Here is an 18501-nt window from a genome sequence, read left to right as displayed (position 1 = left end):
TCAAATTTCAACCGTTGGACTGTTCCATTTTAATTAAATTAAAGCAAATATCTAACAGTTTTAAAAGTGTCATAGGGAAGCAGTATCTACTGCACAGCTCAGATGTGAGTGCTGTGCAGACAGTGATAAACCTTTCAATGTGTTCGCCACAAGTTATAAACTCTAAATCACATTCAGCAGATAAACCAATAGATCTTCCTTTATCATCATCGATCATCTATATAGACGGGTGCTCAGTAACTAAGGAGCCACTCGATCCAAATCAATTACTTTAGTCTTTAAGTCAGTAGTTTGTGACACTTTCAATGACAGTTCCTGTTGACATCACAGATAGCTTGTGGGTGTGTGGAGTAAGGAGACATGTTTCAAGACACCAGACTAAAACGAGAGATTTTTTTCTTATTGCAACTAATGCTTTAATGGCTCAGTTACATGTGGTGTAATATTTGTATTAGAATATTCAGACACGTTGAAATCTGGAAGGTTAAGCTCTACATCAGGTTTTCAGTGACGGATCGGGCCAAATTCTCCAGCTGAGTCATGAAAACCTGAATTTCTTCAGTAGAGCTGTGAGTCCAGGCCAGAGGCAGGTGGGCTGGAACAGGCGTACGATCTGCAACACAAACGGTCCGTCAGAATGAAAGAAACACACCTCTGTGTGTGTCGCGGAGGAACTTTGTCACACTTGGTGCTCTTGACCTTGGAAGAACTGCCCGCTGCGTGTTCTGGCAGCAGCTCTAGACGACGACAACCACACAACGGTGTCGGCTCCTTGCTCCACACTGCGCAGCCTCTCCCCCATCATCTGGTGGAACTGAGGCATTGATGTGGAAACAGCTGGAAAAGAGAAAAAAGGGTTGGTGTGTATGTGTATCTTGGGTTAATACTGTATTACTACAGACTGATATCAATCATGAAGGATCTACAGGTGCAGTGGAAGCTAGTCTGAAAGTCAATATTGCATTTTAAAAGTAGGTCCTTAAGGACTCACTTGAAAATAATTTGGTTAGTGACAAAAAAAATACAATAGAAATAAATTTAAAAAAATTTAAATTCAAACTTTTTCCTTGTAAATCACTCTAAAGCAAACTCAATTACTTAGTCATCCCAATTATTAAATGATTACAAAATGTGAAAACTTGGCAAAATTAAAAACTGATAAATATTTAATCTACCTCATGTCCTCTGTCTTATAGCTCAAAATCACAGCTATTATATAAATATATTATAATATTTGGCTATGAAGACATGTTTAAATATGAGTTTATGATCACATTTTGTGTGTTATGGGCTAGAAGAGAGCAAACTTGCACACCTGTTGGTCGAAGGAGAACCTGTGGTCGACGATGTAGAACAACCAGACACCTGCACACTGTCCACTTCACTTGCATTCAGAACGTTGTTCATAAACATATCTTTTAAACGTTCATAAACATCTGAGTCCAAGTGAAGAGGACCGTGAGAGGAAGTCTTGTACTATAGTGTGTTATGGGTTCAAATTTTTGATGAACGTTTAAAACAACCAGTGGAAAAAGTATTCAGATTTTTTACTTGCGTAGAAATTAAAATACCACAATTTAATAGTATAGTCCTACATTCAAAAACGTACTAAAGGAAAACTATGAGTATAATCAGCAAAATGTACTTACATAAGTAATAGTGAAACAGCCAAAATGGACTTTGTCATTGTTACATCGATACATGTTATAATAGCCTACTGTATTATTATTATTTACATATTGACATGTAAGCCCCATTTTAATATTGTAGCTGAGTCCAACTGATTCCTAATTTTGCAATTTTTTTGTGTGGCTTTATTTACTGTATAGCCATGCCTTAGATCAGATTATGTATATGTAGACATTTGCTCTAGCACCACCATCAGGAGCATTGTCCCTATATTTGAGGGACAAGACAGCTGTGCAAGTACAGTATATGTATATGATTTTTCCGCATTTTTCTTTTAAACAAAGAAAAATGACCTGCAGCAACAACACTCTTCAGGCCATTTGGGCCAGCTGCCTATCAGTACCTGGAGTATCTACCCAGCCTGGATGCATCGCAGAAAAGTGAATGGCTGGGTTAGCTTCGGCCCACTGTTGTGTCAGCACCACCTGCTGTCTCTGAGGAGAAACACCACATGGTTGCATCAGTTCAGATATATGCCAACAGTATTCACTACTACTGCCAACGCATGTTGCATTACTACTCCATCTGTTTTCCTCTCTCAGACCACATTACATAGATGAAGCCAAACGCAGTGAGACGGACGACGTTACTAAATAGAACTCCAACACGTGTTGTGTAACCTGGATCACATTCTCCTCCTCCCCCCACCTTGTTCTGGGCGTAGACCATGACGCCATCAAAGTAGCCCTTCTCTGACTGCAAGTCATCGACTCTGAGTTTCTGGACCAGCATGCCTCCTGAGGACACAGTGATCTAACAGGCATGGAGAAAAGAGGCCCAGTGTGCTGAGACAACAGCCACTGCAGCGCGGACAAAAGTGGCATTATGCTGTGCACATGATGCAGATGAGCACTTTGTGCGTGTGTGTGTGTGTGTGTGTGTGTGTGTGTTTTCATACCACCCTTGGATCCCGGCTCTTCTCTAGAAGTGGTATGAGAGTCTGCGTGAGGATGAACACCCCTAGAGAGATGGAGAAGAGGCAGACTTCAAACTGTGCATGTGTACGGCAGCATGGCCTTCTGTGACCATCACAACGAGGGGCTCACCCATAGTGTTGGTGGCAAAGTTCTTCTCCAGGCCTTCAGCGTTCACCTCTCTCTTGTGCACCATGCACCCTGCATTATTTATCTGTCAGGAAGGAAATGACAGAGAAGTCAGATCAAACAGGATCAGTTTGTGAAGACGGATTTAGGATGAATAGTAAAGGAGACTGGTGTCACACACCAACACGTTCAGGGCTGGATACTGCCTCTTGAAGGCCTCTGCAAACTCCCAGACTTTGTGTGTCTCTGACATGTCCACAATGTGGACATGCACCTCCTAGAATAACCAGATAAGCATCAGTCTCTCACACATCATGGGATTTGTCACGTCTTCGTCACGTTTAGTGTTTGGCATGTTCGAGGCCAACAACACTCACCGTGTTGCCAGACTCACTGACAATGTCCGACCTGGCCTCTTCTGCTTTATCTTTGTTCCTGCACACCATGTGGACGGTCCCACCTGGAAACAAAACACCAAAGTTTGATTTCCATCAACATAGAGGAAGGCAGAGACCATACCTCGGCAGCGTTCTTACCTTTCTTGGCTATAGCCATGCCGGTCGCCCGGCCAATTCCACTGTTGGCTCCGGTGATCATGAAGGACCGTCCCACCACGGACACATCCAGGTCTTGGGGCTCAAAGTCTTTAAATGCTGCCTCATATCCTTTCCTAAAAAGGCACACGGGAAATAAATATGAGCACTTTTTCTTTCTCCACATCTTAGCTTCAGTAGAGTCAGGTGATGCCATCCTCAATACACCAAAGCTGTCAATGGAACTATTGTAGTTGTGCATAAAGGCCAGTCTGTGTATTAATGTGTGCCATACGGTGATCAGACCGTTGATATTCCTCTGTTCAGCATTCTTTAGGCTTAAACGAATGACACCAAATCATTTTTTACAGATAATACATTTTGTATATTTAGACAACCAACAAGCAAGACTGACAATTTTTTTAGATGATGTGTGGGCTATATAATCTAAATAAATTGACAAAGCATCATCTGCCAGCTCTTTCCTTCCATCTCGAGATAACCTCCATAGTAAGGACTCAGAGTGACGACTGACCTTGTATATTGGTGGATTCCATTCAGAAACCAGACGGCATTCCGGTATAGAGACATGTTATCAAGTGACTAATAAAAAAATCCAAGTATTCCAGCTTTGGCGGTCCTTGTCAACCGCTGTGACGGATCAGCGTCACATGGAGCAGGCGGACGGGAAAGGGAGCGCTTGCTGCTCTCTGCCGACTCCGCGTGGGAACAACACTTGAGACACTCATCCTGAAAAAAGTCAAGTTGTATTAAAAGTTTTATCAGGTCATTCACGAAAAGAGCTCTGCACAGATCACGTGGGACATATTTAAAAGATTGTGACGGGCTGCACCTCTGCAACACCCAAACCGACAAATAACCAATCCGGACGGTTGTGAGGGGCGGTGACGCGTCCGGCAGGCGGGCGGAGTTATAACCAACTTTCACGCCGACCGGAGTGAGCGACGGATAGAGATGTGTTCAGCCGCACCAGCTGACCCTTTGTGAGGGTTAAAGTGCTTCTTTTTTTTCTTTTCTTTCTGTTTTTTTTAAATCCTTTGATAACGTTTATAGCTCTTGGCGCGGCCTCAACATGGTAAGTGTGTGGTGGTCGTTTTCTACGCATGACTGTTAGAGTCAGGCTGTTCACCTTTTGCACCTGTTTGTCGCTGTCAGGTAGCTAAAAGCTAGGAACTACACCTCCGCACCACTTCCTTATACACCGAGGCCCGTTTGTACCTATCAGGACGCCGTGCAGCAGCTGGCTGTGTGTGGTTTTATTTCGTGTACTTGTCGGTTTAATTGTGTTTTATTGAAGTGTTCATTTAAAGCGACAGCCGGAAGTAAAGTGTACGTTTCCTCAACCGGTCGCCTCAGTCAAACAGGTTTCGTCACTTTGCGTCGAGTCCTGCCCTGGTGGCAGTTTAATGCTTTCCATATTGATTTGCCTTTGGGTTGAAACAGAGGCCACACACACACACACACACACACACACACCTGGAGATACCAGTATTTGACTTGTTGTAGGCCTGCTGTTTTTCTAGTAGCCTATAATGTGGTTTTATTATCATGATGCATCTCTCTGGCTGTATTGTTTCACTTTGCAGTGCAAAACAGCTTCTCCATTTACTGTAGTTGCAACCAAGTGAACTTTTACATTTTTCCTTAAATTGCTCCAAAGTTAGAACAAAATATGTTCACATTGTACAGAAATGTTCCATACTTTATGTAACGATTTTGTAACGATTCATCAAATCTACAGTATATGTTCTGTTGGGTAATATATTAAACCCTATAGGCATCCTTTTACCGTAGCTTGCAACATGACAGCATATAGGAAACGTCTTGTGCATTATAAGGTTCACTAATCAGCTCTGACTTATCAGCTCTTCTGGGGATTTTTTTTTTTTTCGTGAGTTGAAATGGTGCAATATTGCACAAGCCAAGATTAGAAATGATCTCTTACAAATTTCACTCAGAGCTGCAACACACCACCCCACATCCTTAGCCCGTTATCAATAAATACTCAAACTATTCATTCTTCTTACGTCAACAATGAGAGGAAGACTCAAAGTAAACAATGTCAGTGTGTTTCCAATAGAAAACGGGTAACAGTAATGTCCATTTTGATACATAGCCATATGTATGTCCAATGCTAGGAAGCGCGTTCTGTAAACATCCTAAACCCAACTTCTTAGCTCTCTTGAAAACCGGAGAGGAAAATCCTACAAAAAGTACTTGTTCTTTAGCCGTTTGTTGACCTTCACATTTCTGCCTGTGGAGCCTTCTTTCCCCCTTTGGTGACTGTTTGTTCAGTGGAGTTACTCTTTAATGAGTCATGACAACAGGAAACCACTCGTTTGACCCTTGCTTGGTGTGTTAGAGAGTAGTTAATGTCCTCTGAAGACTTTCTGTCGACACACGTGCTCTCTGTCTGTGCCGTTAGATTCGCTTCTTGCTCCTCTTCAGTCGCCAGGGGAAGCTGCGTCTGCAGAAGTGGTTCACGCCCATATCGGAACGTGAGAAGAAGAAGATCATCAGGGACATGACCACAATGGTGTTGGCACGGCAGCCGCGCTCCTGTAACTTCCTGCACTGGAAAGACCTGAAGGTTATTTACAAGAGGTGGGTGCTGCCCCTGCATGTTTGTTCCTCTAGTTCAAAGGACTGTATCCGCTTCTGAAGCAGCAGCAGCAGCAGCAGCAGTCTTACACCTGCTGTATATATCATTTATAACTCTATTATTTTATATCAGCTGGAAATCTTCACTGTGTCACTTTTTTTCCTCAGGTATGCCAGCTTGTATTTCTGCTTGGCCATAGAGAACCAGGAGAATGAGCTGATAGCCCTGGAGGTTATCCAACGTTATGTGGAGCTGCTGGACAAATACTTTGGCAATGTATTTCATCCTCTTTGATTCAATATGCAACTGTAGCCTGAAGTATAACTGTTGAACTAGTCAGTAAATATCGTATCAAAACGTCCATTTTATAGTAAAAATGTAAATAACATAAGTACATTCTGCAGCTGTTTTGTAACAGTGACAATACCCTCCCCTCAGGTGTGTGAGCTGGACATCATCTTTAACTTTGAGAAGGCCTATTTTATCCTGGATGAGTTTCTAATTGGAGGGGAAATACAAGAAACCTCCAAGCAAATGGTGAATCGCGCCATTGAAGCCTCCGACATGTTACAGGAGGTGAGATGCGCCGGCACACACTCTCATACACAACACAAGGCGTGGCTTGCATCTGTGGTGTGAACATGTAACATATGTTGTATGGCTCGACAAGATAAAAAAAAACTGACGCTTTTTTTGAATGTAGTTTAGTGTTGATTGCATCTTTAAAAAAAAAAAAAAAAAAAGAAGCTCAGCTGTGGGGTAATTGGACGTATCCAGATGTCTGAAATTGGTTATTTACAACACTTCATGAATCAATCTCCAGTATGGGAACTTGTTTCATTTTATTTGTGTGTGTGTGTGAACAGCAAACATCGCAAGTAGTGTCATAGCGTTTCATAACAATTAACAGTGGTGCTTGGTGTGCCTTTCTTTCTCATAGCTTGTGGATATTGGCTCTTTTCGTGAATAGATTTGAGTTTGTGCTGCTTGTGTGTGTGTGTGTGTGTGTGTGTGTGTGTGTGTATCTCTCTCTCTCTCTTCCAGTGTTATTGCGAGTGAGAGACAGATTTCCCTTGAAGGGGGGGGGGGGGGGCGTAGGTTTAGTGTTTGGCTGATGCTTCCCGCTCTCCCTGTAGGTTCACGGCTCTGCATGGTACAGTAGTGAACTGGGTGTGTTGTTCTGTGGCTGCTGAGCAGGGCTGACTAACACTATTTAACCAAGAGTTGTGTGCAGCGTAGCCTCCTATTCATTTTGACCGTTATCGCTTCAGGATGACAGCAGTGAGTGGTATGAGGTGGAGCTGTTTGGATGACCATGAATATGGACAGAAAGGTTAGATGTTCTGCTTGTGTTAGTTGGTGTGCTCGGTACTTAATAACCGGTGATGTGTAGACGTGTGCTTGTGAATATTCATTGTGTTCCAATGCTTTTTTTTTTTTTTTACAAGGCGTAGAACGGGATTTTAAAAAAACTAAACTCCTTGTGCTTTTCTCTAGACCATGGAGGAGTACATGAGCAAACCTGCATTTTAACCCGAGGGACATAAAGGAACATCGGAGAGGAATACAGGAACCCGATGTGCTGTATACGAGTCAAAGAAGTTTCTGGATATGGAATTTTCTTTGATTCTGTTTGAACATTTTCTAAAGATGAAACGGGCATGTGGAATGTGTTGTTCGCCTTCTGCCTGAAGCTTTAATGCATTGTAACTACATTTGAGAGTAAGTCTAATATTTGTTCAGTTGTTCGCTCAATTGAAGGAGGGGGGGAGGCGGGCTAAATGAAGTAGCAGTAGGATCTGGGATGTATTTGTGGTTCATAAATTAGTTGAGTTTATATTTAAATCATGTGTTAATATATTGGTACTGAATGATTTTAATCCCAAAACACTAATATGCAACTCCAGTTAATATTTAAAAAAAAAGATTTGCACCGATTGGAGTGAGACTGTTTTTAAGATGTATAGCTTCTTTAACATGTGTGGAAACATTAGTCTGTAAAAGGAGAAGTTGCTGTTGTGGGTGTGAACATCACTATTATTTATCATGTGCAATTCATGACGTTATGATTAAAATGTGTATTTTGATAAAGAGTCTCTTACCATATTTGTGTATTTTAAATTCACCGACCCTTGTGGAAATGAGTGTTTACTAGATCAGCTGTGGAGTGTACGGTGTGTGTGTGTGTGTGTGTGTGTGTGTGTGTGTGTGTGTGTGTGTGTGTGTGTGTGTGTGTGTGTGTGTGTGTGTGTGTGTGTGTGTGTGTGTGTGTGTGTGTGTGTGTGTGTGTGTGTGTTTTTAATAAGGCAACACAACTCTGCAAGAAGGAAAAATAATACAGCTGATGCTTTATTTCATCTGTGATTCATCACACATTATTGAACATGTACAAAATGGTTTAAAAATGAGCATACATAGCACAAACCACTGGTAGGCCAACAATACAGAGCTTCAGTATGAAAGGGTTGGAAGGCAGGCGACGGTCTGATATTTAGACTTGGAAATAATTATCCATTATACTAACATTAAATCCACTAACCCTGAATATATCACGAGTCACAACAACACTCGTTCTCAGCCCAGCACGCTGCCCGAATGAAAAATCCCCATAATGCTTCTATGCACCCCTCTCAGCACGCTGTCTACTAGTGTTTTAGAGGCCCAGTCAGCATTATGCTTCATCATTTACAGGTATATTCACATATGTAATTGAATAGTTTGATATGGATGAAAAATAAGCGTTTTTACATTACTCAGTTGATTATAATTTCAAATATAGGCCTGTTTACAAACACAATAAACCCAAACAAACCTTTAACAACATCACCAAACTTGAATAACTTGGATTTCCTTGTGATTTGATATCGGTTGATGTACACCATCAGGCCTAATTGGCAATTTGAGAGTGGCAACACGTTGAAATTAAAAAGTGTTTTGAGGATACTCGTTTATGCACGGATTGCACCTTTTTAATCTCGTATGATATCAATATATAATATCTCTGTAATGTTCTTGCAGCAAGTATAGGGACTAGTATATTTGGAAAAAAAATGTTTTCGACTTTTGCTATAGTTCATTTCCGTTAGGGTGATATTAGTTATACCAGCTATAGTTCATATAATATACATTTGTAAACTAGATCACGTCCACCAAACTTTATTTTTGAGACAGTATAAATACTATATTCATTATTTCGTGCGTCTTGCAGGGCGTCGGGCTACATCCCGGCCACCTTTTTTTCACGGCGCTCCCCCTCCTCCTCCTCCTCCTCCTCGTTTACGGTCTGTGGAGCCGAGGTCTTGGCCATCATCTCCTCCTCCCCCTGGATCTCCGTGGGCTCTATCTCCTCCTCTGTGGCCACCTCGGTTTCCCTCTTGGCCAGTGGCCGCTTCTCAGTGTCCGCTTGGCCCAGGTAGTCCTTCATGACCCGCTCGTACAGCTCGTAGGGGAACTGTCCCTTCAGCTGGGCCTGGGTGTCCCTCTTGGTGATGGTGTTGGGGTACTCCGTGAGGATCTTGGCCGCCAGGTAGGTTGTCACCTCGTCTTCCACGTCGCCGTCCTCATCTCCATCATCGTCGGCGACGTCGGCCTGACGTTTCAGCGGCATTTTGTTGAGCTCGGACAAAAAGAGGTTCTCCCTGCGCCCGGAGGAAGGAGGGATTTTAACTGGTCCGGGATTTGCGACGGGGATGGACGCCGCTGGGATTCTCGCCGCGGAGGGAGAGGTCTTCACGGGTCTCTGCACCACGGGGTACTCGTGGCTGATGGTCTCCACGCCGATGATGTCTAAAAAGTCCTCCCTGTCCATGTCCTCGGGGACGGGCTTGCTCTTCGGCGGCAGTCTGCGGCTGTAGTACCGGATCTTCGGGGTCTGGCCGGTCGGGTAGCGAGCCGCCGAGCCCTGGGGTTCGCGGTGGAGCTTCCTGAGCTCCTCTGTGAGCAGCATGTCGATAAGGTCCTGCGGGGGGACGTGGAGCTTCAGGGAGAGCTGCAGCAGGTCCCTCACGGTCCGAGGGTCGAGGATGGAGGGCCGGATCAGTCTCTTTCTCTGCTCCCCGGTCTTATCCCGCTTCTGCGTCTGGTCGCTCATCTCCAGGACCTTCAACAGGTAGTAATCTACCAGTTTCGTGTCGTCGTCGGCGTCCTCTTGGTTCGGGCTCGCCCGGCGCTGCATCTCCTCCCTCTCCGCTTCCTCCTGCTCGCCGAGCGCCCGGTCCATTTCTTCGTGGCTCCCGTTGACCAGCTCCTCCGTCTCCTCCCTCTCCTCCACGGGGACCCACTCCTCTCCCCCGGCAACGTCCTCGTAGGCCGGACTCCTCAGGCTGAACCCGTCCTCTTCCTCATTGTCGTCGTCGTCCCCGAACACGTCTCTCTTCTGGCCGCCAAATGTGGGCATCCTCCCGAGCTCCTCGAAGATGGACCGCAAATTGGCGAGGCTCTGGGGAGTGTACTGCTCGTCCAGGTCCTCCGTGGCCCGCTTTGAAGCGTCCGTGTTTTCCTCGTCCTCGAACATCAGCGGGTACTTCTTGTGGGGTCTGGGGAAATTACCGTATTCTGTCGGTGCGCCCGCGGGGACTTCGGTGTCTTTGGTGCGGTGCCTGTGCGTGCGGCGGTCGTTCCTGGGCGCCGAGACGGGGATGATGGGCTTCGCGTCTTTCCCGGCCCGATCCTGGAGCGACTGGAGCAGGGCTTTCATCAGCTGCTCAGCAGTAATGTCCTGCCTCGGCGCGCCGGGGGCGGGCTGACGGTCCGCGGGACTCTCGTCCTGCTGCTGCGAGGCGAGCTGAAGCAGGACCCTGAACTTGTCCACCTCGTCGTAATCCACGGGTTCGGGTCGGCCCCCGTTCCGCTGCTTCAGGTTCTCGATGTACTCCAGAGCTTTGATCATGTCGGAGCTGGGTGGATAGGCAGCCGGCTGGCCCTCGCCCTCCCCACCTCGGAGCCTGTAGTGGCGGGGGAGAGACGCAGCCCGCACGGCGCATCCATGGAGGAGGAAGGCGAGTAGGACCACGGCTCCCCCCGCGGGCAACTTGTGGTGGAAATGCAGCATTATAGGCAATGTATTACCTGCAAAAACAAGAAAGCGTCAAATGTTAGGGAAGGAATTCGGGAAAAACAAAATAAGCCGAACTAGGTTTTATGGGTCTCTTATTTTGGTAAAAAAAAAACTTACTCGAAAAGCAACGCGCATAAACGTGAGAGAGTCTGTTTTTATCCGGGAATTGTAGTCCTGTGAGTTACGCTCGGAACATTGAATGACACGATGCTGTGCGTGAAGAGATGCATTCACATCACTGGATGAGTCATTCCCCGCGTTGTTATGGGCAACCTCACATCCGATTCCCCCCATAACAGCACAAACATTCATTCAAAAAAACATACCTTTCCATTCTCGATATTTCATTACAGCAACCACGCATTTTAATCATCGATTGTTGTGGATGCGCATTTTATCACATGGATAACACCCATTCTACAAAGTGTCGACATCTGCGAAAAGCGAACGTGACAGACAATTGTCTTCCCATCCAAGGCAATTGGATATTAATTTGAACTAAAATACAATGAAATCATAAAAATATATGTGTCTTACCTTTGGCAATGAAGCTCAGACAGCAGTGAAGGTGTATGGCATCTCCTCAGGAGCGGTGCTGTTCTCTTCTGTTTTCAGCACTTGGACAGCTCCCCTCGTTATATGAGGCAACACCTGACCACCGCGTCATCGCACAACACACGTAATAGCCGGTCCTAAAAAAATCCATATAAATGATTCAGGTTTATGATATGGCATGCTAAAGAGCTTGCTGCATTTAAAAATAGTTCTCTGTGCTGTCTGTGCTGTTTCACAGCACCACTCTAGCAGCTATTGACTGGAAAGATCTTTTAAAAGTCTGGGAGCAGATGTCTTCAGGAATGCTGCCAATATGTTTATGTGAATTCTCATTCGTTGCATTAACACGTTTTATTAACTATAGATCTAAAATCAAATGTTCCTGTATAAACAAACATTTAAGGCACAATTCAAAAATAAATTCCACTTGTACCAGAAATAACCTGTCACGCCTTTCACACTGACGCAGAAAAAGCACTTTTTTTAGGTCCTTTTGGTGTAAAAACATGCAGTTTTACCATCACTGCCAGCCTCATTTTGGCACGTGAAGCGTTAACCCCTCTAGCGATGACTCACAGGCTAAAACCACCGCGGAGTTGCTGTCGCAGTTGCCCCCCCCCCCCCTCTCTGACAGAGACGTTGATAAACACCCTCCTTGTCGGCGTGGGGCCAAAGCTCCGGCATTCCGCAGGTCAACGAGATGAAGGGGCCACAGCACGGCACCTGCCGGTAAAAGGTCACGGATGATAACACAGGTATATATATATTTAATTTTAAGAGTTACAGTATTAATCTTAAAAGTTGTTGTAAACAAAATACATCTCACCAAAATAAAGGCAATGACACATTCACATTTCGTCACCATATCCCTAGATGCACTTTCTCTAGCGTTTAAAAATATATATAATAAAGATCCACTATGTATGATACAGCCGTGCACATAGCTGGCATTACAACCTTGCAGATCTCCGTTTCACCAATATGGCAATAAGTGGCAGTAGACTACTTAAGACCACTTACTGCAAATGCAAGGGCATCAGTTGTGTCACCTCGTTCAACAATACATAGTGACTTAAGAGACATATATTTAAATCAAAATCTATGCCATTATTACTTGAAAGGCGATACATGTATTAGAACTTTAATTTTACATTCACATTCCAGTGCTCTTCATGCTTAAGTCTCTGTTGGTATCTCCCTAGAAGCCAAACAAATGGCCAGTCAATTCCATTAGGGAGGCAGCAGCATCTCAAGTCTCCTCTGCACCCTCTAAAGTGATTCTGACTACTGTGCTCAATGCCCTATGACACCCTGTAGCCTACACAGAAGTGCTCTTCCATTTCACCCCCCCCCCTACACACACACACACACACACACACACACACACACACACACACACACACACACGTTTTTATTGCACATCTAATTGAATCCAGTGTGCTTCTTATTTATTCCATGTTGTAATCCTATTATGTCCATTCAAACTAGTGAAAGAAAAGAAGAAAAAAAATTGGCCACTTAATCTTTTCACCTCAACCTCGGTGGCGAGCACACGCTGTGTCATCTAACAGAGACGACGAACGTTGGAGGTGCTTTTTAGTTGAAAGCGCCGTCATCTGCCGGGGCTGAAGAGCTGCAGAGATCCTCCTGACGTTAAGAGACGTGTTTCGTGTGTGTGTGTGTGTGTGTGTGTGTGTGTGTGTGTGTGTGTGTGTGTGTGTGTGTGTGTGTGCGTGCGTGCGTGTGTGTGTGTGTGCGCGTGTGTGTGTGTGTGTTGGCTTGTTTAAGCTCTTCGGGAGGTAAAAAATAAAAATATGAATCACAGATCGAGAGACTGTCAGAAAGAGAGGCGTGGTGTTGTTTGTAAGATGTGTTGTATAATCGCACAGCATCACCGCTCTGACATCACATCTCTCCATTCAGAACAGAACCGCCACCCTGAGCAGTGAGGCACGGCATCAACTCTCGAGGTCACGGCAGCCGGCATGCTAGTATCAATCGTGCAAAGGGTTACATTCTCTTGCGTGCCCATTAACAGATAGGATAATAGAATGTGCTCATCGTCTGCAAGCAATCTTTACTGAAAATGAACAAGCGCACAAGGGCTGTTTAAACATTGTATATCCAGGTAACTTTTCTTGGAAAGATTAAGATGATATTTGTCCAGATCAAGAGCCCTTTTAATCTGTGAGTTGTGTCCATTTACAGTCAGGAGCACACTCAAGTGTAGAAACACAGACACACGTTTTTTTTATTTGTGTGTCTCAGTCAGAAATGTTTATTTTTCACTGCTAAAAATAACTTGTGATATGGTTGCTGCGATGTCTAAGCAATGGATCAGTGAGGAAAAAAGCCTTGGTGGTTGGATGGGCATGGGGTACTGTATGTATACATCTAGTGGTGGAAGAAGTATTCAGAGGTTCTGATTAAGTAAAAGCATCAGCACAATAATATAAAGACGCTATACTGCAGGTAAAAGTCCTTTATTCAGAATATCCTTATCAGTAAAATGTGTGAGCATCATGGTCAAAGTACTTGTTCTGTAGAAAAAATGACCTGTTTGTTAATTTATCTTACATCATAAGATCATTAATAATGATTTATCAATGCATAAGTAACACCAAGTTCATATGCTTTGTTTTATAAAATCTTATCTGAAAAGTAACAACTTTTAAATACATAGTGGATTGAAAAGTTCAATATTCACCCCCTGAAAAGTATATGACATGGAAACGTACATGTACCTAAAACTGTACATAGTGGTACATGTACTTAGTTACTTTCCAGCAGTCAGTCTACATTGGCAAAGTGTGTGTCAGAGGAGAGTTTTCCAAATTCATGGCTCCATCTTTGCGTGGAGTCTCAGCATATCTAAATTTGCGGATGTCTGTTCTGTCTGTTAATTTTTTAAAATCTATTATTGTGTAAGTTACATCAGCCCCCTGAGCACTATGAGGATTAATGGATCATGAGTTTTTAAACTCAAATCCCAGCAGGTTCCTGGCGGGGGAAGATTCACTGGCTGATTCCTCTACGGGGCTTGTGACGTGCTGTCTCTGTGCATCGTTCCATACAGACCCACACAGTTATTTCAGATATATACAGCAGGAGAAACATTTCTAGTCATTGGTACTGCTACATCTCTCTCTCTCTCTCTCTCTCTCTCTCTCTCTCTCTCTCTCTCTCTCTCTTTCTCGCTCACTCTATTGATTGATGAGAATTGCAGCAGGGAGGAGGGACAATCCGAGTAATTAGATGAAGAGTCCTTAGTGCCACTCTTACTCTCTCATTGGTTTCCTGGTATACATTTTAACTCTTTTTAACTCTCTCTCTTCCTCTTCAAACCAGACTATATTTATTACATTATTAATTGGCAGTATTGATGACATGAGCTGTCCTCTCTGCTTCTGTTGGTTACACAGTGGTATTTTATATCGAGCTCGCTGCCACAGAGCGCAATTGTTTTAGTGAATGGTTTGAGCACATTCAGCCAGATCCATATTAGCATTTTATAATCTCTTTCTCCCTCTCCCCAAAAATACACTTGTATAATTGTGTCTCTTTGATCATTGTACAAATCATCTGCCACTATCTACCCCCCTCCTTCTCTCCGCTCTCTAAACCCACAGCAGACGATTGGGGACCCAGCTGCTGTTTATCCACACGTCAATCAAAGCTGCGGAGCGAGAATGATATCAGCTTGGCTTGTGTGCGTCACAATGGCACAAAAGCACACGCCCATGTTCACACGCACTCACAGATAACTGCAAAAATAACACACACACACACACACACACACACACACACACACACACACACACACACACACACACACACACACAGTCTTAAAAAGCTGAATCTTGGGTCAGATGTGTTCAGATTCTTTATTTTACACTTTATCAGCTCAAGGACTGGTGATTCAACCAACCAAGGTTTGTTTCAATACTGGATTTTTTTTCATAAATGACCTGACATTCAAACATGATCAACTTGCAAACAAAAGAAAGAAAGAAAGAAAAGATACGATGATCACCATGAAAGAAAGAAAGAGAGAGGCGTCAAGGCCACATGTGGTCATTCTTCTCCCGCTCCTTTGTTTGTTTTCCTCCTTCTCTTCCTCCTCACCTCTTCACCCCCCATCAACCAGTCATGAGGCGGGGGGGGGCGGCACGCCCGTTGTCATGGCTCACCTTCTTCTCAACCACCGTCTCCATGGTGACGCTGCCTCACAGCCTCTCCTCTGCTTCCATCATGTCTTCCCACAGGTTGGCATCCACCACCTCTCCTCCATTAGTCGCTTCCTTTCTCTTAAGCTGGACATTTTCGTTAGTGCGGCTTGCAATCATTACGTCTCCCCTCTGTTGTACCCATCCAGCTCATCTCACTCCTTTTGCACCAATTACTGTGGTCACAGCATTGGCCCTTGTCTGCAGGAGGCAGGTGGTTTCAGCCAGGAACAGAGATGGGGTGATTAGGGGTTGCAATGTGGAGCAGACATATAGGGATAGAAGCGTGCTGTCTTGAGCTACAAGAAATCTGAAGGAGTGTCTGAAAGGAATGAAGGTGAAGATTTGAAACAAGCATGGCCTTATTTGAAAAGGGCACATGTCCACGAAAACCTGTGGGAGTGTGTTTCATATCTCTGAGTTCATCAACTGAGCCTCTATCTTCCACTAATGGGCATCTTTTGATTTCATCTGGAAGAGTTTGATATTTGCAGCCAATGAGAATGATAAGATTGATAATAGTCTTACACCACAGCATGGTATCCATCTCATCATTTAACTTGGCAAGAAAGAAAAACTCTTTTATCGCTTATTTGCATGCTTCTCTTTTAATTTATGCATATATATTTTTTTCAATTTATTAGATTAGTCGGTGACAGGAAAGACTGGGAGTGATTTAGTGATTAGAACACTCAGGGCTTGGTGGGTGTGTATTGATTGACATCTTCTTGAGTCTGCTGTTGGCGTTGTTGCACCTGTTAGGGCGGGACAAATTACACTTGTATCATTCTTATTGGTAGATGGAGATTTGTGACCTTATAAATTCCCATGAAAGCACCGCCTACCTTCAACCTGAACAGAGGGCTTATCAGCCAGAATAACTGGAAATACTTGTGTTGGTGTTTAGAGGTTGGTGATTGCCACTAAATTGAAAATGTTAAACATTTTCTCCATTGCGTACACACAAAAAAGAAAGCATGCAAACAATTCTGCAAAATAGCATGCACGCTAAACTCTGAGCACAATTCCTCTGTTTTCACTCGCATTGAAATTCTGAAATTTTTTTATGGTCCAACTTTTCTTCAATACAGTCGCTATTTCAGTCACATCTTTGCCTCAAACAAACTGGATTGTTGCTCTCTCTCTCTGTCTCTCTCTCTCTCTCTCTCTCTCTCTCTCTCTCTCTCTCTCTCTCTCTCTCTCTCTCTCTCCTGAATTTATCTTCAGTTTCAGCTTCTTTTCCCCCTCCGCCTCCCACCGACCTGTCAACCTCCATTCCTCTCATTATTATTATCCTCCACCCCCCTGTACATATTAACGGCTGCGAGTGTTCACCTTGGTGCTCTGACTCATCCCTTTTTTAACAAACCGACAGTGTGCTTGTGCGCGTGTGCCCCCCCCCCCCCCCCCCCCCCATGTGTATATGAGCAGTGAGCACACATGCAGAGATTATGTTAGTGTCTATGGTAAGGGATGCAGCGTGACGCACTTCAGAGGCAGAGGCAGGATGTGTTTTTTTTAATGAAGGAATCTTGTCAATGAAGAGAGCGGAATGAGAAACTGAATGTGCCTGTAATAATGTACATATTTGCAGCATGAACTTTATACAAATTCATCATAATCACATTCATGCATCGTAAAGCTCCAAACAGTGCCTCTCTAATTGGATTGTGGTCTTTTTGTCTCCCTAATTGGCTGTGCGTGTAACAGCCTTATGTGTTACTTGAAAATGTACAGTGTCTAGGCAACCGTGGTGATTTTATGTTCATTAAAGACCTCTCCTGTCCTCCTCTGCATGACTCCATCTAGCCATTGTCTGGATGCTGCAGTGAAGTGTGTGTTTTTGCAAACGTGTCAGGATATTTCTTCATATAATAGCTCGGAAAGATATATTGTATATTTGTTGTTGCATCCAAAACCCAATGTGTCCAATTCTTATGCAGCATGTTCTGATTGTGTCTCTGCAGTGTGGCACGCCCTGCAAGATTGTTTTTTTCAACTGAGAATATTTTTTAAATATGCTCTTTCTCATGTGAATGCTGTTCTATTTTTGTCTCCCCTCCTTTTACTTGACAGTTCAACTTCTTCATCTTTTCCATTATGCTCAGTCTCATCCATCCGCCCTTCCACCCCTCCCTTCCTCTCCTCCACTTTGCCTGTTTTCCAAACCTCCTTCTCTGCTTTGTCCCCTCCCACCATCCCTGTCTTCCCCCCTTTTCTCGTCTCTCTCCTTTTCTTCTCCGGTGCTTCATCCCTGCGGTCTCCGTCTCCTCCCTCCACCATCCCTGTCTTCCCCCCTTTTCTCATCTCTCTCCTTTTCTTCTCCGGTGCTTCATCCCTGCGGTCTCCGTCTCCTCCCTCCACCACTCCCTGTCAGCGGTGCGATGATGCTGTCCTGGCAGCCTCCCAAACCGCTTGCCCCCTCGTTCCTCCACCTCCGCACATCCCTCCCTCCCTCCTGATGCTATAAATACCCAGCATCGGTGAGTCATCGCCCAGACATATCGGTTGCCTTTCCCTCTGCCTCTCCATCTTCACCCCCCCCCCCCCCCCCCCTTCCACTCTCTCTCTCTCTCTGTTCAAAGCTCATTGCCAGACGTCACACACTTTCCCACCTCCATGTTGGCCCTCACATCCATGATGACCCAGCTCAGCTAAGTTGGGGCGTGTGCCAGCCAATGTTACCGAGCGCAGCCAAAGGTCAGCTTGTCAAAAACAAAATCAGCAGGAGGGGGGCACGATATGGAGGAGACGGTCAGCCAAAAATTAGAGCGTC

At 44.5% G+C, this 18501-nt stretch overlaps 3 protein-coding genes across 5 annotated transcripts; 1 reads left to right on the top strand and 2 right to left on the bottom strand.

The window, feature by feature from the left end:
* Positions 1-427: 427 nt before the first annotated feature.
* On the bottom strand, positions 428-4142 carry dhrs12lb (dehydrogenase/reductase (SDR family) member 12-like b). Its single transcript, XM_068737728.1, has 10 exons — positions 3801-4142; positions 3269-3402; positions 3110-3192; positions 2914-3009; positions 2736-2817; positions 2588-2649; positions 2338-2442; positions 2033-2123; positions 700-837; positions 428-613 (listed from the first exon to the last, which is right to left on the bottom strand). The coding sequence occupies exons 1-10, from the start codon at positions 3854-3856 to the stop codon at positions 492-494; spliced, it is 969 nt and encodes a 322-aa protein (XP_068593829.1). The 5' UTR covers positions 3857-4142; the 3' UTR covers positions 428-491.
* Positions 4143-4220: 78 nt separating this feature from the next.
* ap1s3b (adaptor related protein complex 1 subunit sigma 3b) lies at positions 4221-7979 on the top strand. 2 transcript variants are annotated; one of them, XM_068737729.1, is made up of 6 exons: positions 4221-4361; positions 5712-5890; positions 6056-6164; positions 6327-6464; positions 7160-7221; positions 7386-7979. In XM_068737729.1, exons 1-5 carry the CDS (start codon positions 4359-4361, stop codon positions 7199-7201), a joined length of 471 nt encoding a protein of 156 aa, XP_068593830.1. In that variant the 5' UTR covers positions 4221-4358; the 3' UTR covers positions 7202-7221; positions 7386-7979. The 2 variants fall into 2 exon arrangements, with proteins under 2 accessions (XP_068593830.1, XP_068593831.1); XM_068737730.1 differs by lacking the exon at positions 7160-7221.
* A 232-nt stretch (positions 7980-8211) lies between these two features.
* On the bottom strand, positions 8212-11565 carry scg2b (secretogranin II b). 2 transcript variants are annotated; one of them, XM_068737726.1, is made up of 2 exons: positions 11482-11565; positions 8212-10955 (listed from the first exon to the last, which is right to left on the bottom strand). In XM_068737726.1, the coding sequence occupies exon 2, from the start codon at positions 10936-10938 to the stop codon at positions 9106-9108; it is 1833 nt and encodes a 610-aa protein (XP_068593827.1). In that variant the 5' UTR covers positions 10939-10955; positions 11482-11565; the 3' UTR covers positions 8212-9105. The 2 variants fall into 2 exon arrangements, with proteins under 2 accessions (XP_068593827.1, XP_068593828.1); XM_068737727.1 differs by lacking the exon at positions 11482-11565 and adding an exon at positions 11062-11198.
* Between the last annotated feature and the right edge of the window lie 6936 nt (positions 11566-18501).

Source organism: Cebidichthys violaceus, unplaced genomic scaffold, assembly GCF_023349555.1.
Source record: "Cebidichthys violaceus isolate CVI_PGR_0920_01 unplaced genomic scaffold, fCebVio1.0.p SCAF_8, whole genome shotgun sequence".
In the NCBI taxonomy this organism is placed as follows: domain Eukaryota; kingdom Metazoa; phylum Chordata; class Actinopteri; order Perciformes; family Stichaeidae; genus Cebidichthys; species Cebidichthys violaceus.
Note: the sequence above shows the minus strand (reverse complement) of the source record. Positions and strands in the feature narration are given on the sequence as shown.

Excerpts from the sequence above, each read along its gene's own strand:
- dhrs12lb (XM_068737728.1), bottom strand. The coding sequence starts at position 3,856 with ATGTCTCTATACCGGAATGCCGTCTGGTTTCTGAATGGAATCCACCAA. Across the intron at positions 2,650-2,735 it reads CTTTGCCACCAACACTATGG|GGGTGTTCATCCTCACGCAG; the intron begins GTGAGCCCCTCG and ends CCATCTCTCTAG. Across the intron at positions 2,443-2,587 it reads AGAGCCGGGATCCAAGGGTG|ATCACTGTGTCCTCAGGAGG; the intron begins GTATGAAAACAC and ends CATGCCTGTTAG.
- ap1s3b (XM_068737729.1), top strand. Across the intron at positions 5,891-6,055 it reads CTGAAGGTTATTTACAAGAG|GTATGCCAGCTTGTATTTCT; the intron begins GTGGGTGCTGCC and ends TTTTTTCCTCAG. Across the intron at positions 6,465-7,159 it reads CCTCCGACATGTTACAGGAG|GATGACAGCAGTGAGTGGTA; the intron begins GTGAGATGCGCC and ends TTATCGCTTCAG.
- scg2b (XM_068737726.1), bottom strand. The coding sequence starts at position 10,938 with ATGCTGCATTTCCACCACAAGTTGCCCGCGGGGGGAGCCGTGGTCCTA.